The following is a 20,586-nucleotide window of genomic DNA, read 5'->3' on the forward strand; positions in this document are numbered from 1 at the left end:
CGATCTACAAGCTCACAACACATCACATCCGCAACTCATCACACAATGAAATATGAATCGGGCTCAACACTCCCCACTCAACAAGTATAACTTGTTGAGTGGGCCCTTAAACAAGGCACTTCATCCCCAACTAGTCTAGTGGTCCTGGCCATTGTATTGGCCAAGTAGATGATTGTGGCTAGTAATGAGCAGCTATATGAATGTATGAATTAATGAAATAAGGCGGGTTGCTAAACACAAAGAACACTGAATCAAACGTCTCCCCAAAAATACAAAGTAATACTAGCATACGAAATTATTAAAGCATAAAAAGAAAGTTTGATACTTTACTAAATTTGCTTTAAAATATCCTTCAAACAAACCCAAAATAGAGGGCAAACAACATCATTTTATTTCGAGTTTTATTTTATTATTTTCAAGTGATACATCTACGAAGAGAAAGATTTCATGGCCTTGCATGATAGGTACGGTACTTGATGAAAGGGTTTCTTGTCCCTTTTTACAGCTATTCAGAGAATTTAGTAAATGAATGACGTTCTTTACATTCTGCAAGATATGTATAGAACCTGACAAGAACTCATCATACTGTTTGTTCACCCAATCAAGCCTTAGTTTTTAACTCACTTTGAACATCATTTCTACTAAATGTAAACCCAAAAACTAAGAAAATTTCCCAGGTTACCCGTCAATAATCAGTGAGCTTGGAAATGGTATAGCATTAGGATACAAAAATGTATTTTACCGTCATCCAAATCTCTCCATGTGCTTGAATGAGACGTTGGATTGGCTTCATTTCATACTGCACGCACACACACACGCGCACACACACACACACAGAGGTCTTGACAGGTGTGGCCAAGGTGACATGGCACAGGAGCTCAAATGCCTTTATAAAAAAGGGTAAATTCACAAGTGAATAGCAAATCTTAAAGCTTTTTTGTATTGGTTTTCTTTTCTCAAAAGACAGAAGCAGACTTACAGACAGGTGTATCAAAGCACCAGTTAAAAGTTGGTTGTATTTCCAAGTGAAAAATAACAATCATGTCTTAAAGGGTTTGGGAGTGTGGGCATTCGGATTGGGGATTGTTCAGAACAGCACAGAATACTTCAGCACAAAAAGAAAGAAAGAAAATCCCCAGCAATGTGAGCGCAGTGATTGCTTAATGTTTAGATGTAGTCCCCAGTTTCGTTTTGATCACCTGTGTTACAAAATGAGTCAGCCATGACGGAGATGATTACAGTACTGTTTAGGGCTTTAATAGACAGCTGCTTGTGAGGCGGCAGTGTACCATTTCATAACACCATAACTCCCTCCATGGTGAATGACTCAGTCCATCTATTTCTGGGTAATCAGGGTCACATTGGTGTTGCTTAATCAAGAAAAGATGACACTGCTTTAGCGAATAAAGGAAGCAACACCTAAGCACACCCCTTGTTCAGTGTTTGATAAGTGATAATCAACTTAAAATCTTTGCTTGGGTGGAAACCTTGTATTATGTCCAAAATCGCTGTAGTTTGTGACTAAATAATGTAGTTATTTAGTTACAGGCTCTTGTTAATAGATTTAATTTATAAAACCCACAGAAAGACTTAAAAAAAACACTTGACAAAAATAGCAAAAATAGCATATCAGTCTATTTTTGCTACAGTTGCAACACTGCCATACTCTGATGTATAAAATAGGGCATTAATTTATTAAAACACATAAAAAGATGAAATGTGGAGAAAAAAAGGTTTCTGCCCAACAGCAACGATATCAAACCAAGAGCCAAAACGTTGTTAAATACAATGAAATTACAAATTACCATAGTAATAATGCAAATGAATTTCAGTCCAATATCAGCAGCAGTTACTCTGCATTAAGGGGGCAAATGTATTTTTTTCTCCAAGAGGACTGTTGGTTGGCATGTCAGGCCATATAATGTCCAAGTGCAGTACTCAACCCCAAGATCAAGCTGTTGAGAGAAAAATCACAATCAAGTGGCGCTCTCAGAGTTGATTGGTTGAAATGGGATATACAGCATGTTGTATTCCAAGAACATGACCTTTGGTTTAGCAAATTGAAAACCTACCTGGCTGCTGTGCCATCAAATTACCACAGGTACCGTTTTAGCTAGGGCTGCACAATCCATCCAAGCCATTTTAGCCCATAATTACAGAGAACTGGAATATCAGCAAGACTGACAAAATCGACTATATAGGAAACTATATACTGTAGTCAAGACTTTTAACATACTGTAAGATGCAAAAGTGCAATAACCCACCATCAGCCTCAGACGGACACATACGTTAATCACACCAATAATCATGATCATGCCATCTAATAAAAATAGTGAAGTTTTCCATTTTAAACAATAACTGTGCAGCCCTAGTATTACCAGCACACTACAGCTACCAAATAGCAAGTGCCAACAATGTTGAGTCCCATCATTTGAACATTCAATCAACAGCAGTCCAAAAGTTGTTACTCTAAGAAATGACAATGGGTGCAAAAGTAAATGGCAATTTTGCTTACGTTCTATGGGAAGGGGGTGGGGGTCGGTGCACTGATCAAATACAGCAATCAGTGATGCTGGGACTCATCATCTGGGAATTTCTTTCCCCAGACGAGTTATAAATAAAACTATGACATTAAGTCTTTGTGAAACTTCCTTGGGAGGTATAAAATAATCATTTGCAAATAATCTTCCGATATAATCTACTTCCCTTATATATTGTTCCCCATTCAATACATATACAGTATATATCTTTCAAATGAGACGCACACACTCACACACACGCACACACACACACACACACGCGCACACGTACACACACAACACTGTACAGAATGTATAACGTTCCAAAAATCATTAGATCTCCTGACAAGAAGCATGTGAGATCTGAATGCCCCTTGAGGCCATGTTATTTGTACTTCCTATACAGTATACTTTTTAGGCCCCGTTTATTTCCCTCTACACCACATATCTTAGCCAAAAATAGCCGATCTACAAGCTTACAGTACAACGTGTCGTGTTGCAAGCTTGGATATCTGCTATTGTCGCAGAATAGAGACAATAGGATTCATGTGGTTGAAGCCTATATATTTTGTCCCTTACCAAGCACATAGAAGACAAGAATAGAAATCCTAAAGCCTTATTTATACTTTATACGATGGTGTTGCGCTGCAAAGAGAGCAGATCTACAAGGTCACAATGCTTCACGTTGTGAGATTATAGGCCTGTTATTTTTGGCATGCGACAATATCAAGTGGGAGTATAAATGAAGCATTACTAGAACTTCTGCTTAATAAAGGGTCCGTCTACGGCACTGTATGATTAAATCAACTAAAATTAATACAATATTCTCCCTTCCTTTCAGTCCTTGACATTTATCTATAATGTATAGCTTCAGTGTACATAATACATTTGAATGATTGTGAAATGTATTCATTCAATAATTTGTAGCTATTACATACAATAAATCTAATATAATCCATTTAATAAATAAAACTTTTTTTTCCTGCTCTCCTTTTCCAGCAGAAAACACAGTTTCCCTGTTTTGTTTTGCGTTTTCTTTTTGGAGGGGTCCAGTTCCTTTGCCTGTCCGAATGTAGGCGAACAGAAGACAGACAAAGAGATAGAAAGTGAAAAGTGAAAAGAGAGATTTAAAGCATGGGTAGGAGGGGGTTGAGTGAAAGTAGGGTGTGTGCATGTGCGTGCGTACATGCTAGTGTATGTGTGTCCAGCACGCCTATCCATTGGTGCCGTTCTTGTTGGGAGTGTTGGTGTTGATTGTGTTGCCGTCGGGCTGCTTTCCGTCCTTGCGGGGAGGCACTCTCTCATTTATCCTGTCCAGGCCGCGCGCCTCCTCAAAATTACGGATCTTCCTTGTGGGAGAGAATCCTTGGATGGCTGCAAGGCAGAGGAAACATGATGATGAAAGGAGGAGCAGCTGAAAACAGTGCTGCTTAGTCAACATGGCTATTCCTTTCCACTATTAATGCACTGTAACAAACGTAAGTTTACAAAGTAAAATTCTCAGTGCTAATTTAACAGAGGGAGTGTAAAAAAAATTGTAGACTATACAATCCTCAGTGTTCATTTAACTGACACAACTTGTTAGGTTTAGCTTTTGTTTTATACAGTACAACCTAAACATTTCCCTGGAAAAAGACAAGATCCATGTTACAATTGCACCTAAAAACACACAAAACAGTGTCTGCATAGCGCAGAGGAGAAGACCAGTGAACACAACACATGCACACTAGTGACACCTAGTGTCCAGACTTCAGTGACGCAAGCTTACAGCACAACACCTCACACCAAAGAGCACTTACGTTAAGGTTCCCACAGCCGAGGAAAACATGGGCAAATAAGAAATAGACTGTAAGTGACCGTTCAACACACTATGCGTTCAAGAAAAGTCATCAACAGTAACACAAGATAAAATGGAATAACCTGGGGTGAAGGTTTTAGACGGTAGATTTACAGCTAACAAACACCAACAAGGAATGATAGTCAAAGGGTACTCTTGCACTACCAGGTATCTGTGACAAATACACAATAGTGTGCATTCTCAAATGCATTTCTACTTTGACCACATGAACCCTAGGGCATGTCATGATGGCAAAAATAGCAGATGAAGAGGGAGAAAAGGAGAGGACCAAATACAGATCCCTGGGGGACCCTGGTCAATGAAGTATGTAGGGTTGAAGTGGTTAACAGACAGTGTCTGGCTCTGCTCATCTACTATTATTGACTACATTTGTGGCATCAGGTATGTCTGAAAAAAGTAATGCATGTTGAAAAGCACTACTAGGCAGTGGTGGAAAGTAACCAAGTACATGTACTTAAAGTTGTACAATGCAAAATCACAAATAACGATTTTTAGCAACCTCTGCTGGTCACTACCGTCACTGCATACAATTTCCCTAGTCCTCGATTACCCAGAATTCCATTCGTTTTCACCGGAAGCCGGAAGCGTTTCAAAAAGCGATCTTTTAATTGTTTTATACTATCTACGGATCGTTTCTCTTAGCCAGTGGAGCATTAGTTACCATGAGCTGTGCTTTCTTTTTCTGTTATTTTTCGATCTCCCAATCCTACATTATCTTAAAATCAGCGTGAGGTTCCTTTTTGTTAATAGCGCGGTAGTTCCTGGCCAAACAGGAAACCGTTGCGGTAGTTCCTGAGGACGTCGGCCACGACGTCATGACGTTGGCCAGGAACGTCATTTTCCCGGGAAAGTCCCCCCCGTACACGTTCAATAGAAAATATATAAATAAAAGGCTTCCGGGGGTGAAATTCACGGAGTGGGTGTTGTGAAACTTTTGCCACTCGCAAAAGATATACAATTTAACTTTAGTTTTGTTGAAAACGTTACCTAGTATTACTTTAAGTACTGTACTTAAATATCATTTTGAGTAACTTTTTACTTTACTAGAGTATTTCCTATTTGCAATACTTTTACTTCTACTTCACTACATCTCAGAGGCAAATACTGTACTTTTACTCCACTACAATTATTTGAAAACTTTAGTTACTAGTTACTTTGCAGATATAAATAATTACATTATAAAACATACATTAACCACTTTAGCCCTATTTTATACCTCGGCTATTTGAAAATAGCCGATCTACAAGCTCACAACTGTTGTGAGCTTTTAGATCTGCTATTTTCAAACATTTTAGTACATTTACTTTTGGTACTTTGAGTACATTTTGATACCAACACTTTTGTACTTTTACTCAAGTACATTTTTAATTCCGGACTTTTACTTGTAACAGAGTACTTCTACATTGCGGTATTGATACTTTTACTTAAGTAAAAGCTTTGAGTACTTTTTCCACCACTGGCACTAGGTATAACATGTCAACACAGGAAGGATGGGGCGGAGAGAAGAGAAGAGAAGACAAGACAGTGTAGCAACAGCCAAGCAGTATAACAGGATTACTCTCTGAAAATATCCTTGAGCGGGGAGGTCCCCCCGGCCTTATCTGGGCCAGGTCTTAGAAGGCTTTTCTGTGGGTGGGGATGCACTCGGCCACACATCTCAAGCCCATGTGACCTCTGCTTACTGCTGCTTGTCAATAAGTGACTGTCACTGGCCTAATTCCCCTTATATTAGGGACCGTTCAATATTTATAGGAAGGGGTCAATGGAGGCGGGAGGGTCTGCAGTTTTTTATTTGACCGCAAGCCATATTTTCAGTCATATTTTTACTGAAGCCATAGAACAGAAGGAATTCTGGATTAACTTAATATTTACGACATAGGAAAACCATGGACTGTGACACAGGGATGGGACGTTTAAATGGTTAACCGTGTACACACAGTGTTAAAGGCTTCTGTTGGTCAAAGTGACCGGCAGCAGCTCTGACTGGATTTAGCACATGGGCTTCACTCATGGACGCAAGGCGTCTCCCGACATTGCAACACAGCAATGTAGTGCCAGGGTTCGATATGCACCACAGACGTTAACTTTCTCCAGTGGGATTTATCCAATGTGTATCAAATATCCAACGTTTCTGGCTGGCACAAAATGTACAATATTAAAATAATAAATCATGCACTCTGGTTTGATCAGCCCACCCTCCACTTGGATGTGCCCAAAAAGGACAATTGCTGCAGCCTCACTGTGCTGCAAGTCTCTTAAAAAGGAAACGTCTACTAACTGAGACTGGAATCAAAACATAGTTTATCCTTATTTGGTGGGGGAGGGTCAATAAACGTTTTTTTAATCAAGGAAAGAATTTCTGTCAGATACATCAGCCATAACTTGACTTTTTGATGACACAGTGTCCCAGTTTTAACCACATAATAGGTTTAAAATAGCTTTTAGAGTTTCTAAATCAGCCATATTTTAAAACTTCAGTTTGAAATTTTTCATTTAGGTGTATTTTATATTTACTTGTGTGCTTATTCATTGTATAATTAACTCATTCCCTGCCAATGACGTCTTTTGACGGCTGTTTTTAGTAAGCCCACACCGCCAATGACGTCTTTTGACGTCTCTTTAAAACATTTTTTTTTAAATGCTTTAATCAAATCTAAGTTTTTCTAATTGATTAGAAAAACTTTTTTCTTTTAGACAAAACTAAATATGATCCGTTTTGTGACAGTAAGAAAAAAAGGGTTTCATGTTTTCTAATCCCTTGCATGTCTGTCCAGTGTATGTAATCATACATTTATTATCATAAAATGAATGTATGCCAAGAGGCACTGATGATGCAAGAGCAGCCAATGGGTTTTGCAGCACACCAATCTGTGACATAATAGAACACACACAAAAGGGTGATACAAATAAAGGTAACAGTACATGGATACGTTATACCCCATTCAATCTGGGAACGCATCCGTGTCATTTTAGATTTGAACTATAACCATTATTTTATACTTTGGCTATTCAAAAAGAGCAGATCTACAAGCTCATAGATCTGCTTTTTTTTTTTTTTATCTTGACAATTTGTGAAAATCTTTGAATATATATATTTTTAAAGCAAACATTTGTAACTCAAATCTTTGCTTCTGGGGGGTCCCTGGAACAAAATATAAACAAATATATACATATATTCAAAGATTTGCACACATTCAAGATTTTTCAAAAATAGCAGATCTACAAGCTCGTGAGCTTGTATATCTGCTATAAAAAAAATCTAAAATACACAGGTTCTGGGATTGAATGGGCTAAGTAGGGTTGTCTTTTTAAAGGTTGCACATCACACACACGCACATACACACACAAGGGTTGACCCACAGAGCCATGCGTACCTTTTCCCTCAGGCGCCTCAATGATGGCTATAGTAAAGTACGAGTAGATGTGAGAGGAGGGGGGGAAAGAAGTCGTCAAACATGTCACATTAAACCAGTGGTTCTCAAACATTTTCATGTCATGGACCCCCAAATTGATATGCATTTGGCCATGGACCACGGACCATTTGAAGAGAAGTTTTTGCCAGAGAAGATTTGTCACCATTTCTCAAAACATTTCAAAAATAGTAGTTCTACAAGCACACAATATGTTGTGACGTGACGTGTTGTGAGCTTGTAGATTGTCTATTTTCAAATTTGTAGCTTGTAAGAAGTTAATAGGGCTTTAGAGTTCTGTTGCTCATTAGGGCTTTAGAGTTCTGTTGCTCATTTTGCAGGAGACCCCTTGGAACCCCTTAAAGGACCCCTGGGGGTCCCCGGACCCCACTTTGAGAACCAGGGCATTAAAACATTCAGGCCGACATATTATCAGTATCAGGGAAAATAAAGCACATAAAAGGCCAACACCCACAGCACTGTAATAATGGATACAGAGTTCCCAGCCACAAGTCAAACTGTAGTATCGTTTGGCAAAGATTCATTTTGTTCTCTAGTATACATAATTCCACAATTCAACAATGTACGTGCATATAATAATGTCTATTATTTACTTAAGTTAGAGTAAATCAGTAAAAATAACAGCATACATGATAATCTCAAAAGGAAATTGAATTATATTAATTATATTCTTCATCTACATTAAAATCATATCATGGAGAAGTCATCATACCGAGTTCCAATATTAACCAACGCTAGGAGTCACTGAGTATGTGAGTGCGAGTGAACAGGCAGGTGGGTGGGAAGGAGAAAAAGATAGAAACCCTGTTGAAGTAAGATGGTGTTGGTTTTAAAGGGTCAGGAGAGATGCGAGGGGATGTGGCAGAAGGACTGTGAGAGACACAGTAATAAACCGCTGTCATGGCCACTGACAAATGCATATTTGGACACCCACGCGCAGCCATACAGTACAGTTGCAATGACTCATAATTAACACACAGGCATGATCACACAAACACACCAAGGTTCTAAAATAAGAAATCCACCATTTGACCACCACCTATTCTGGCAGAATAATCAACAACACAAGCGAAAAAACAGAGGTAGTTTTTCCAAAGTTCTTGGCTGATTCTTACACACTGGATGCCGCTACATTTCAAAAACATGACAATTAAGTTGTTCTAAAATTGATTATGCACAACTTCACATTACACTGTTTTTAATATCTGTTTGTCGCGGTACATACAAAACATAACACATAAAATGTTGAAACGTCTAATTACATGATCCCGATCCTTGAAAAAAACAATTATATGTTATTTCATTTGTCCGAAAAAAATTGTGTATGTGATAAATGAGTCTGTGTTCCGATAACAGCCTGCAGGGTAGGAAGTGTAGCAGCAGCCATATTTCTACCTCAGCAGTATAATGATGTACTCTGTTTTTCGTGACACTTGGAAAAACAACTGGAATGGGGCAACTAATCTGTCTTGCCTTTAGAAACAAGGTTTTGCATTTTTGATAGATTGCTATGCATGCACTGAGATGGCACAATAATCCAAATCAGTGAGCAGCAGCATCCATCCACACACACACACACACACACACACACACACACACACTATGTACTGTGCATGTGGAGACACAAAACATGCATACACACCCGTTCCAAAATGTCTACATGTTGTTAGCTTCTCCTCCAAAACTATAGTCAAGACAAAAACTAGTCAGGACAAGGAGTGACAAATGTAAACATCATGGGCGCTCGGTGTGTTCGAATCCACCGTGGTGCATCCGGCTTTGTCGAGCGTCTACACGAACACAATTTGCCCGTGTTCGGGGGAGGGAAGCCGGACAGGGAGGGTGATATTAGTCATTGCACGTACTCCTACGGGCTGGGGCGGCACCTGTCAGCGGGGAGGTGTTGGGCGGGATGAGTAGGACGAAGGCTCTACGTCCTCCCGGTGGGGGATTCTCACTGGCAGGTGAGTCAGTAGGATACGACAGCAGTGACAACACAGAAATGTGTGTGTGGGGAGGAATTAATTGGCAAAACGACTAAATTGGGGAGAAAAGGGGGTAAAAAAGATTGGCTACTCTAAATAAAATAAAATAAAATAAATAAACATCATGAAACGGACTAAAATATATCATCGGCTGATTCATTCCCACCCATTTCAACTTGACTCGGTCATTTCACTGGGAAGGTAGCATGAGAGCTATGGACACAGATGGCCTTTATATCAAAGGTCACCACATCACACTCTCATACCGCACCACGGCAACTCTACACCCCCAGCATGGCGGTCCGGCCCCTGGTGTGCCGACAGGGTCCTTTGGTGGGCAGAGGCCGCATTCTGACCTTTTAGATCAGGGAGTGCAAAAGGCCCACTTCAAGTGACAGGCGCACTTCCCCAGGCCAGCCCACCCACAGCTCGGCCCAAAGGCTTTGAGGTGCTGTGGAGGAAGGTGGTTGGGAGGGGAGGGCGGGGCAGTGTTGATCCAAAAGTTGCCAAATTCTCCTGCTGTGAGCGTGCCACCATTAATACGGCACCCTTCAAAAGGAGACTGCGTTTGCATATATCGGTCCCCCTTTTGCTCTGCGATGAACCAGTCAAAGTAATCAGGTTGAACGACTGGAGGCCTGTTGCACTCACACCCATAGTGAGCAAATGCTTTGAGAAACATGTCAGAGAGATGATCAACAACAAGTTGCCACTAACACTTGACCCCCTGCAATTTGCCTACCGCCAGAACAGATCCACGGACGATGCCATTGCTACATCACTCCACACCACCCTCTCACACCTTGAGAGAGACGTGATGTGAGAATGCTGTTCATAGACTAACAGCTCAGCGTTCAATACCATAATCCCCCTCAAACTAGACACCAAGATAAAGAGTCTAGGTCTAAACCCAAGCCTTTGTAGCTGGATCCTCAACTTCCTGACGACGCCAGGTGATGCAGATGGGAACAATGACTTCTGCCCCCCTGACACTCAACACAGGATGCATTTTGAGCCCCCTTCTCTACTCCCTGTACACCTACGACTGCATGGCTTTGTTCAGCTCCAACCAAGTGGTCAAGTTTGCAGATGACACAGCAGTGATAGGCTTGATCACGAACAATGATGAAACAGCCTACAGGAGAGAAGTGGAGAACCTGGCACAATGGTGCCAGGAGAACAACCTGGCTCTCAACGTTGACAAAACAAAAGAGCTAATCTTCGACTACAGGAGGCCTCCTAGAGATCACGCTCCCATCCAGATCGGGGGCGCTGCAGTGGAGACTGGAGAGGGTCAGAGAGTTCAAATTCCTGGGGGTGCACATCACTGAAGATCTCTCCTGGGCAGTGCAGACAGAGCGGGTGGTGAAGAAAGCACAACAACGCATGTACTTTCTCCGAAAACTGAAGAAAGCTGGCATGGTTCCCAAAGTTCTAAGAGCTTTCTACAGAGGCACTACAGAGAGCATCCTGACTGGCTGCTTCACTGCCTGGTATGGCAGCTGCACTGACCTCAACCGCAAGGCAATGCAGAGGGTTGTGCGGACAGCCAAACGCATCAGCAGATGTGATCTCCCCCCCATACAAGCCCTGTACGACGAACGTCGTGTCAGCAAAGCTCGCGGAATCATCAACGATCCAAGCCATCCCAACCACAAACTGTGAGATGTTGCCACATGGAAAACGGCTACGCAGTCTCAAAGCTACTGGCAATAGACTGCAAAAAAGCTTCTTCCCCCGTACAATCAGGTACATGAGCGAACTGACAAAAAATAGAACGAACCAGAGCAAAGGGAAACTCTAACCAGTTTTACTCTTATGTACCTGTACACAAGATGTAACAATAAAGTACAACCTTGAACCTTGCATAAGGCTAGTCTACCACTACCGAGGAACCATGGTATTTACTCGCTGTTAGGTTAACCAATTATTACAGCACACTTTTAATTTGGCTTGGTGTCCCGGTAGGGCTTGGTTGAATGGTGGTTAGTGAGGGTAAAAAAGATCAAGGAGGCTTGAATTAAATACAACACGTAGAGGAATTAAATGTCACTTACCACTCTCTATGGTCTGTTTGCCCCCTGACAACACCCCCATAGGCAGGCTACCGGTGGGAGTCAATCCTTTGAGTGTTAAGACACTCTCACTCTCTTCCCTGGAATAAACACACACATACAATACACACTTCAGACCTGTCATTTAACAGGACAGCAGCAGAGTAGCCTAGCAGTTTAGAGACTATCTTATCCCCAACCTGCTCTGGATAAGAATGTGAACTAGACAAATTGCTACCACATGACGGTGCCCCCTTTACCCAATTCCATTTAATTTTAGGTTATTTTTATCTTGAAAACATGTGCAGCAACGTTACAAAAAGAGTTGTGTTGTGAAATGTTGGCGGGGGACAGTTTCATGTGACTAGAATGAATAACTCCAATCATTTGAGACAAGTTCAAAGTTCTTTGTTTAACCCCCATTAACTATTTTCAAAGTACAAGCATTTTTTACCATTTAGACAAACTCTCCCAAGAACAATGAAAATAATGAGAATATCTGCACAATCTCATGGATTGAAGCAAAAACTAAAATCTCACGATTTTGTTTTTTTTATCAGGCCAAGTTCCCGATTTGTGATTTGTGAAACAGCGCAAAAGAAGCCCCTCACACCAACGCTCTGTCGGTCGGCCCCATATGCACATGACCATATCTCTGCATAGCGGATCTGTGGCTCTAGACAACCGGATCTCCATATATGCCTATATATGGGCATATGGGGTTTGTTTATGGTTATGTCTGAGTCATAGTGATATGCCTATATATGGGCGTATCGGGTTTTTAACGTTTATGTATGGTTATGTCTGAGTCCGAGTGCCCTGTTCCTGCCTATATATGGGCGCATGGGGTTTGGTTATGTCTGAATCAGAGTGGCCGGTCCTCCCTTAAGCTTTAATATAGGATATCTGAGACAATTAGGGTGTTATGGAAGATGCTTATGAACAGGTATTCTAATCCTAGTTTGACAAATTCAAATAATCTTTCATCTTAAAATAAAAGAGTATTATTATTATTGTAGGGCTTGACTTAAAGGAGCGCTTTCAACCTTATCTTCATATGCCTAATGCAAATGTTATGATGATTCTGTTCTACTCTCCGTCTGATTGGTGGGCTATGGACAGTTCAGAAACCTGCCTACCAATAATACCATCAATGGGGATTCCAAGCTAATAGAAACTACAGCCTCTCTCTTCCTGGAAAGTTAGCATCCTGAAATAGAAGCCATTGTTCTTGCATAAAAAATAATTATGGGTTCAGAAAATGTGAAAAATATTCACAATATGTGAAAAATATTTGGGAATGTACTTCCTTGGCCTACAGCAGCATGCATAAGACATTTGGCACGGATCAGTCCAGTGGAGAGGAGCAAGATTAGCCGTGGACACACAGACACAGACTGTCTTTTGACAGCTCGACCCCTAGGAGCCACGCTATGAACATAAAACAAAACTGACTGCTCTCTCTCTCTCTATCCAGTCCACTTTGGTACAGTCTGACAGACTAGGGACAGCAGCATTTATCTGAAATAACGACCTAATGGCATTATGCTGCTAGAGCGCATCGTGACTCATGAGCTGCCAGCTCATAATCCTTGCAGGGAGGCGCCAGGTTTTCAAACACAACTCCATTGTTCAGATTGAATGTGCACTCAAACGGACTCCTTTCAATTTAATTAACACTCTCTCTTAGCATCTTCTTCAGCCCCACACAATGTGTGTGTGTGTGTGTGTGTGTGTGTGTGTGTGTGTGTGTGTGTGTTCCATTTGGCTATTCAGACAAACAAAATCCTTTTTTCCCTCAGTAGCATCCTTCATGTTAAACACAGCTTGGTGTTGTTAGGGCTGGGTGATACTGACTAAATCAATCAAATATCGCAATATTTTAGGAATGGCCACAAATCTCAGAGGGTTTGGATACTCACTCGGCCAGATAGTATTCGTTTTCGAACAGAATTTCAATATTCGGATGCTTCATTAATATATACAGTACACTGCACAGCCACATTGAGTCCGCACACAGAGTTAATGAGGATTGTACACTTTCAGTCCGTTTCCATGTTAACCTGCTGCCAGCTGGAGTGGGAATGACTGGGGTAGTTGTCCACGGCTAAATGGACTTAAAGGGATAGTTCACCCCAAAAAATACTTATTTTCTATCAATTACACATGACACCCCAGCCTTGAATTAATGTATTTTTTTTTCCCCGCATTCCTAAGCCAATAATTTGATGACCGGCGGAGACTGAATGGAGACTCTTTGAGTCCGCCGGTCATGAAATTATTGGTTTAGGAATGCGACAAAAACATCTCCATGAATTCAAGGCTCCACGGGGTGAGTGATCGATAGACAAAAAGTCATTTTGGGGGTGAACTATCCGTTTAAAGAATCTTATAAATACTCTTCACCTCTATAAATATACTCACCTCTATAAATGAAACAGCTTCAGAAGAACAATGATGGTGTAACTAAGAGATACACTGAAAATGTATTTTTTAACATACAGTAAAATTCACTCTTTATCACTTTAATTTCCTTGTTGTAGAGAAGCCGCGAGCCAAACGAGCTTAGCCTAGACCCGCTGTGATTGGCCAATAGTCACTGTGATTGGCAGTTCTTCCACCAAAACTATGCCTAAACCTAACCTCACAAAAACTATGGCTATACCAATATTTTAGGGATTACTATTACTCTTGGTACTTCAGAACATATTTACACAAAAGCACATTTTGAGAAAAACAATGATTAGTAATGTGGATGTCATGACCAGGTAGAAAGGTTAATTGTTCATAATATCGTATCGTTATAGTCACAGACTTACAGTTGAAGAAGTAATCTTTAAAAAATGATGGGAGAGTGATAAGGACTGATTAACCACTTGAACCCCATGTGGTTGAGCGGAGTCCCTCAGGGCTCAATGCTAGTGTCTTTTCAGTTTTTCTGTTATTGTGGGGAAAGCTTTAGCTCTTTGTCGATCTGCTATTTTCAGCGAAAGCTTTCCCCACAACAACGGGTGCTGGGCTTTAAGTGGTTAAGAAGTAATCTTTGCGTAACGATGGGAGAGTGATGTGGAGTTATTAGGGAGTATTGAGTCGATTCCAGACCTGAGGACGGAGAAGACTCTGGCCATCTTTCCGACGGCGCGGATCTTGTTCCGGATGACCTCCTTGCGCATAGCCGAGGTGCCTCCTGGAACCATGTAGTAAACAGCATGAACACCGAGACACGGTACACCGAGTAATATTCACAACATGCACTCAACAGTGATGTTCTCTATTCATTGGCATTGGCATTTTGATATGTATTACCTTTGCATTTACTGTAAAGCATTTCTGTCAGTTAATAATCCCTGGTGTGAGGGATAAGAGGGGCAACCATTGCAATAAATGTAAACTCCCATCTAGTTCATGCTAGTTGGATAGCCTTGAATGCCCCTGTTTGAAGCCTTGCCATGACCACATTAACCCATTAAGACCTGAGGCCAAATGTCTTCTAAATCCTAACAGTTTTCTGAAAAAAAACTTTGCTATAGGTTTTCAGACTATTTCATGTCAAGGAACCCCAAAATTAGATGTATTTGGCCTCGGACCCCCATCTCAAAATATGTTGTTCCAGGGACACCCAGAAGCAAAGATTTGAGTTAAAAAATAAGATTTTTTGAGATTTGGACAAATATTCACGATGTTTCAAAAATAGCAGATCTACAAGCTCATAGCGCTATGAGCTTGTATATCTGCTATTTTTGAATAGCCAAATTATAAAATAACGGTTAAAGTGGTTACACAGATGCGTTCCCGGTTTTAATGGGTTATTAAGCAGACATGGTACTGTCTGCATCACATCCAAAGGGTGAACTTTGAGCTGCAGGGTTCCCTCTGTTGCGTTCTCGGCCTCACCTTCACAAAGGTCATCTCCCTCCGACATGAGCTCATCATCAGAGCAGATGTTCAACACGTTCACTAGCATCTCCGTCACTGCGGGCGCAGAGGGAGGACACTTTATTATGAAGCCAAAATCTATCGACATCATTCAGTGACAAAACAAGTGACTGATAGAATAACGGACAGGCATATTGAAACACATCATTCAAAATAATTGAATAATTGAAACACTTTTCAACCTTTGCAATAGTGACATTAAAACATATAACTCTACATTAGCTGTGTCAAATAAAATCCATTGTTGATACATTTGAGAAAGGGAGAGCAATATAATTGATTTTGTAGAAAAAGGCTGGACATTTTTTATAAATAAAGTCTTCTGATGAAGATTCTATTTATTACATTTTTCCGGATTATTCCATGATTTGTTAACAAGAACTCCCCAGATTCCCAGACTTTCCTGTCTGGATATTCCAGAAATTCCATCACCTGTGGGAACCCCTTGTCCATCACATTCTCCTCTGTACGGGGAGAGAACAATATGAGAGCATCAAGGAGAGAATGACACAAACCTTTCTCCCCAACAAAAGGCAGAGACCACGTAAAGACGTCCATGAAGTTGGGAAGCCAGTAAGGATGGGGAGAGCAGTTGAACTGTCGGATGTTCATCACGTTGTTCTCGTATTTTAATACAGCAGCTAATGAGAGAGGGAGAGCAAGAGAATGTTTATCCCAAGCTAACGTTTTCTCAGTGGATGTATAACTTTTGCTGACAGCAAATGCACAATTCGGGTGGTTTTGCAAGATACGTTTCAGTAAGTTACAACGAAACATGGTTGTGTTTACACTTTTCTCTATTCCCATTTAATTGTACAAATGTTATTTTGTTTGTTTGGTTCCACTTTGGCTATGTAAACGTATGTTTTCTCATGCGAATAAAGCCCATTTGAATTGAACTGAATTGAGAGAGGAGAGAGAGAGTGAGAGAGAGCGAGCTCAAACCTTTGTTGTTGTAGACGTCTAAGTAATTTGGAGCAGAAAAGATGGTGATTAGTGAGGGGAAGCCTGTAGTCTGGCTCTTTCTGTACATCCGATACCTGTGAGGCCACAAAGAAAACAGTGACAATTAATTAGACAACACCTGAAGATAAACTACAGTGATACACAGAGGTGCGTTGTTAAATGTCTGTTGACCTACCCGGCATCCTGCGCTTCATGGGCCCTTATTACCGACAGCAGGTTATTATTTACCAAAAAGTCGCACACCGCTGAGTAACTGTGACAGAGATGGAGAGAGAGAAGAACAAAGAGAGACATCAGAATGAATTATTACTAGACGTATGTTAATGTCTATGACAATGCCTTGTGTGATACACCACAATGGTTTGGCAGGTTTCTTGACAGGCAGAGAGAAATTCCAGATGCTGCAAAAACACAAAGTTTCACCTGAGTCAGCAGGCCATCAGACATGCAGAACCTCACATACTAATAAACAGCCTCAGACTAGCATTGCTTTACAATGGCAATAGTGGTTATGACCTGTTGTTTTTTCTTTGAGAGGCAATCCACAGAGAAGATGTCACAAAAAGAAAAAAGAAACAAAACTGTGAGGTCACTGTATCGCAGTGCGTATCCAGAGCTAATCTCACAGACTGCCCGACCGATCAGCATCAAATTTTGTATGCATGCTGTCAGTAGGCCACAGACATACCTCCACAAAAGTATGTATTTTGATGGCAGCCCAGCAGCATAACACCCCACCACAACCTTTTGTGGAACAGCAGGTGGTCACCTCTCTCTGGCGGTTGCTCTCTAATGTAAATATGTTACCTGTTACCTATCCTTATATGAAAACAAAACATGTATAGATATTTTATTCAGTTTCTACCGTTCTTGGACCAGTGAAGGTCCAGAACTGAATGAGAAATGTGTCTGAGGGCCTGTGTCCAGAGCCAGAAGTCTGTCGTTTACTGCTGTTTACATTTAGGTTTAAAGGCAGTAATGTACACCAGCCCATATGTTACAATTTGGTTTGTATGATGGTCTAAACATTGTTTAAGATTGCCAGAATTCTGGGGGACCAAATCATAACTTTTTGTGACAAGAAAAAATATATAAAGATTTATATAAATATTGCCCATTATCAGCTTCCATTCCAAAATATCAGGGTTTTGTTGGCATCTCCAGAAACTTTTGGGTACGTCCAAGAAGACAGACTGTGGGGGTACTTCCAACAAGACAGAAATTAGAATGTGGGGGTATTTCCAAAAAGACAGAATGTGGGGGTACTTCCAACCAGACAGAGACTGTGGGGGTACTTGAAACCAGACAGAGACTGTAGGGGTACTTCCAACCAGACAGAGACTGTAGGGGTACTTCCAACCAGACAGACTGTGGGGGTACAGCCCATAGACATATAAAAGGTAGACGCCTCCTCCGGCTCTGAGGCATCTGTATCTCGGGTGCCATTTTAGAGAAGGCAAGCTTCAGCGTGTGTCACAGACATAGAGTTAAAAATAATAGAGAGGGCACCGGATATCCCCTCCCATCCACTTGCATTGAGTTGCTCACCCAGCGCATGGGCCGAAATCACCCCTTCTTCCGGGTTGGAAACGTATTGGAAAATGTGATGGGCGAGGCCTATTTGGGGCTTCTGCGCATCACAGAAGCCCCATGGGCTCATTCATATACAGTGGCCCCACCTGCAATACCTCAAATGGCCAGCATGTCCATTCCGCTTCAATGCAACCACTGGGTTCTGGGGGCTTGGTCACAGAAGGGGGCGTTCGGTAGGCCAATCAGAGGCAGGTGGGGGCTAGTCTTTTCGTAACCCAGCCCTTAGCCCTTTAAGAGGCAGCCACGCAGCAACTAGTCAGTTAGACGCGCTTTGATTGGCCATTGGTCAACTCGCTGTGATTGGCCAGTAGTCACTTTGAGTGGCAGCGTGCCTCCTCTAAAATGGCAGCCGCGATACAGGTCGCTCCAACGAACTGCAGAGGCCAATGAGGTATCTAGGTTTCTATATCTATGGTACAGCCAACCAGAGAAAGGAGCTCAGAGAGAGAGGTCGACTGAGCCTAACGAGGCTATGACTGGGCTTTTCCTTCTGGCCCAGCCACGCCTCCTCAACCAGCCCACTGCTGATAGACTGTTCAGGAAATTAGCTAGCCACCTGCATCTGATTAGATCAACAGTAGCCTGAGATGGAACAGTTTCCTGACAATTAGCACATCAATGCATTGCACTGGAGATGAGACTCGGTAGAAGTCTGGCTCAACGAGTGCTGATTTTATTTATTTTTTCATTCATTTACCTTTCTAATGTGCAGAAGGGAGTCATATGTGAGGATAGTGGACCAGAAGGTTTAGCTGACAAACGTATTAGGGTTGAACCATGGCGAAAACAAGAATAAATATGACTTGACAGTCATATTATTAGCAGCTGCATGCTGTATTGTGTGTGTGTGTGTGTGTGTGTGTGTGTGTGTGTGTGTGTGTGTGTGTGCGGCTTGTCAGCGTGTGTGTGTGATTGTTATCATAGACCTGCTTGTTTCTCGCCAAACCTGGCAACTGTGCGACTCTAAATGTAAATTATGTTTTTTATATAGGTGGTGGCAACATTTTTAGACACCACACAGGTCTTCCTAACAATAGCGAAGATTAAAGTAACGGTGAACATGGCCAAATAATAACTTAATAGGCCAACTAGGTCTGAGGAAGCACGCTAGCATTTAGGCTAACTCTATAGCCTGACTTCTTGCCAAACCTGGCAACATTGAATGTGCGCCGCTAAATGCTAATTATGTTTTTTATATAAGTGTTGGCAACCTTCTTAGACAACACACGGGTCTTTCCAACAATAGCGAAGATTAAAGTCAGGGTGAACATGGCCAAATAATAACTTAATAGTCCAAGTAGGTCTGAGGAAGCACGCTAGCATTTAAGCTAACTCTGTAGTCTGCACCGTCTGAAGCTACGTTGCACTTGCAGAATACTGTTGTTTAAGAAACTAAGGAGCCTTGATTTCCTCAGGGAGGGGAGGGGTGGTACTGCTGAGTACGGGCCGTCTCCCCATTGGCTTAAACGGGGAAGTGTCCCCATTGGCTTAAAGTAGTGAAGGACAGCCAGGACAGCCAATGACAAATAGGTGTCGCGGATGAAATAGGTGTCGCGGATGACGATGTCTCTGTCTGTTTATAGAGCAGCTTTGCAGCTGCTAAAAAATCATAACTGTGATTTTGTAATTATGTCTTTACATTTGTTTCAGTTTGTTGACGCTCTTATTCAGAATGCCGAAAAGCAAATTTATACTTTATCATACTACAGTGTTTCTCACTGAAAATAACAGATTTTGAACCTGTTTTTAGTTAAGTGAGCAGATGAGTCCACTCTTCCATCAACAGTATTAAATGCATTACATGGCAACAGTTTTTTTCTATAAATCTTTCCTTCAGTTTTTGAAATAGATACAAAAAAAGAAGGGATAAGCTTCATTTCATATGCTCTGTTTGAGAAAAATCTAGCAGTATTCTTTTTATAATTTGTGTGACAACCTGTCACCACTATCTTTCCATTGAAAAATTGCAGCTTTGTGATGCCTACATATTGAATTAGCCCTTTTATTTTCCTTCTTTTTCTTTTTTTTAATTAATTGTGAAGCCTTTCTTGGTGGGATAAAAGCTGCAGGAGCAATGTGGCTGGATACCTGAAAAAATACGAGCAGCCTCTGACAGAGTTGTGGTTAAAGTGTTCGGATGTCTTTTCACTGCCGTAGTCCTCGCCGGGGTCAGCCCAGATCAGGTCACACATGGGCCCAAAGGCTGGAGGCTCTTTAAACCTGTCTAACTACAGGGAACAAAAC

The 20,586-nt window shown here is 41.4% G+C and overlaps 1 protein-coding gene across 2 annotated transcripts in view; it reads right to left on the reverse strand.

Annotated features, from left to right (window-relative positions):
• Positions 1–254: 254 nt before the first annotated feature.
• Positions 255–20,586, reverse strand: part of ppp3cca (protein phosphatase 3, catalytic subunit, gamma isozyme, a) — a 41,205-nt gene continuing 20,873 nt past the window's right edge. The window contains exons 6-14 of one of the 2 annotated variants that reach the window (XM_080433893.1): positions 20,431–20,570; positions 16,925–17,002; positions 16,729–16,823; positions 16,299–16,424; positions 15,742–15,819; positions 14,950–15,034; positions 11,851–11,948; positions 7,752–7,778; positions 255–3,893 (exon numbers count right to left, since the gene is read on the reverse strand). In XM_080433893.1, the coding sequence (XP_080290019.1) occupies positions 3,733–3,893; positions 7,752–7,778; positions 11,851–11,948; positions 14,950–15,034; positions 15,742–15,819; positions 16,299–16,424; positions 16,729–16,823; positions 16,925–17,002; positions 20,431–20,570 (888 nt within the window). In that variant the 3' untranslated portion in view covers positions 255–3,732. The remainder of the gene's footprint in view (positions 3,894–7,751; positions 7,779–11,850; positions 11,949–14,949; positions 15,035–15,741; positions 15,820–16,298; positions 16,425–16,728; positions 16,824–16,924; positions 17,003–20,430; positions 20,571–20,586) is intronic. The other variant, XM_080433894.1, reaches the window with a different exon arrangement.

This window comes from Gymnoscopelus braueri, assembly GCF_963280865.1.
Source record: "Gymnoscopelus braueri genome assembly, chromosome: 7".
NCBI lineage: Eukaryota > Metazoa > Chordata > Actinopteri > Myctophiformes > Myctophidae > Gymnoscopelus > Gymnoscopelus braueri.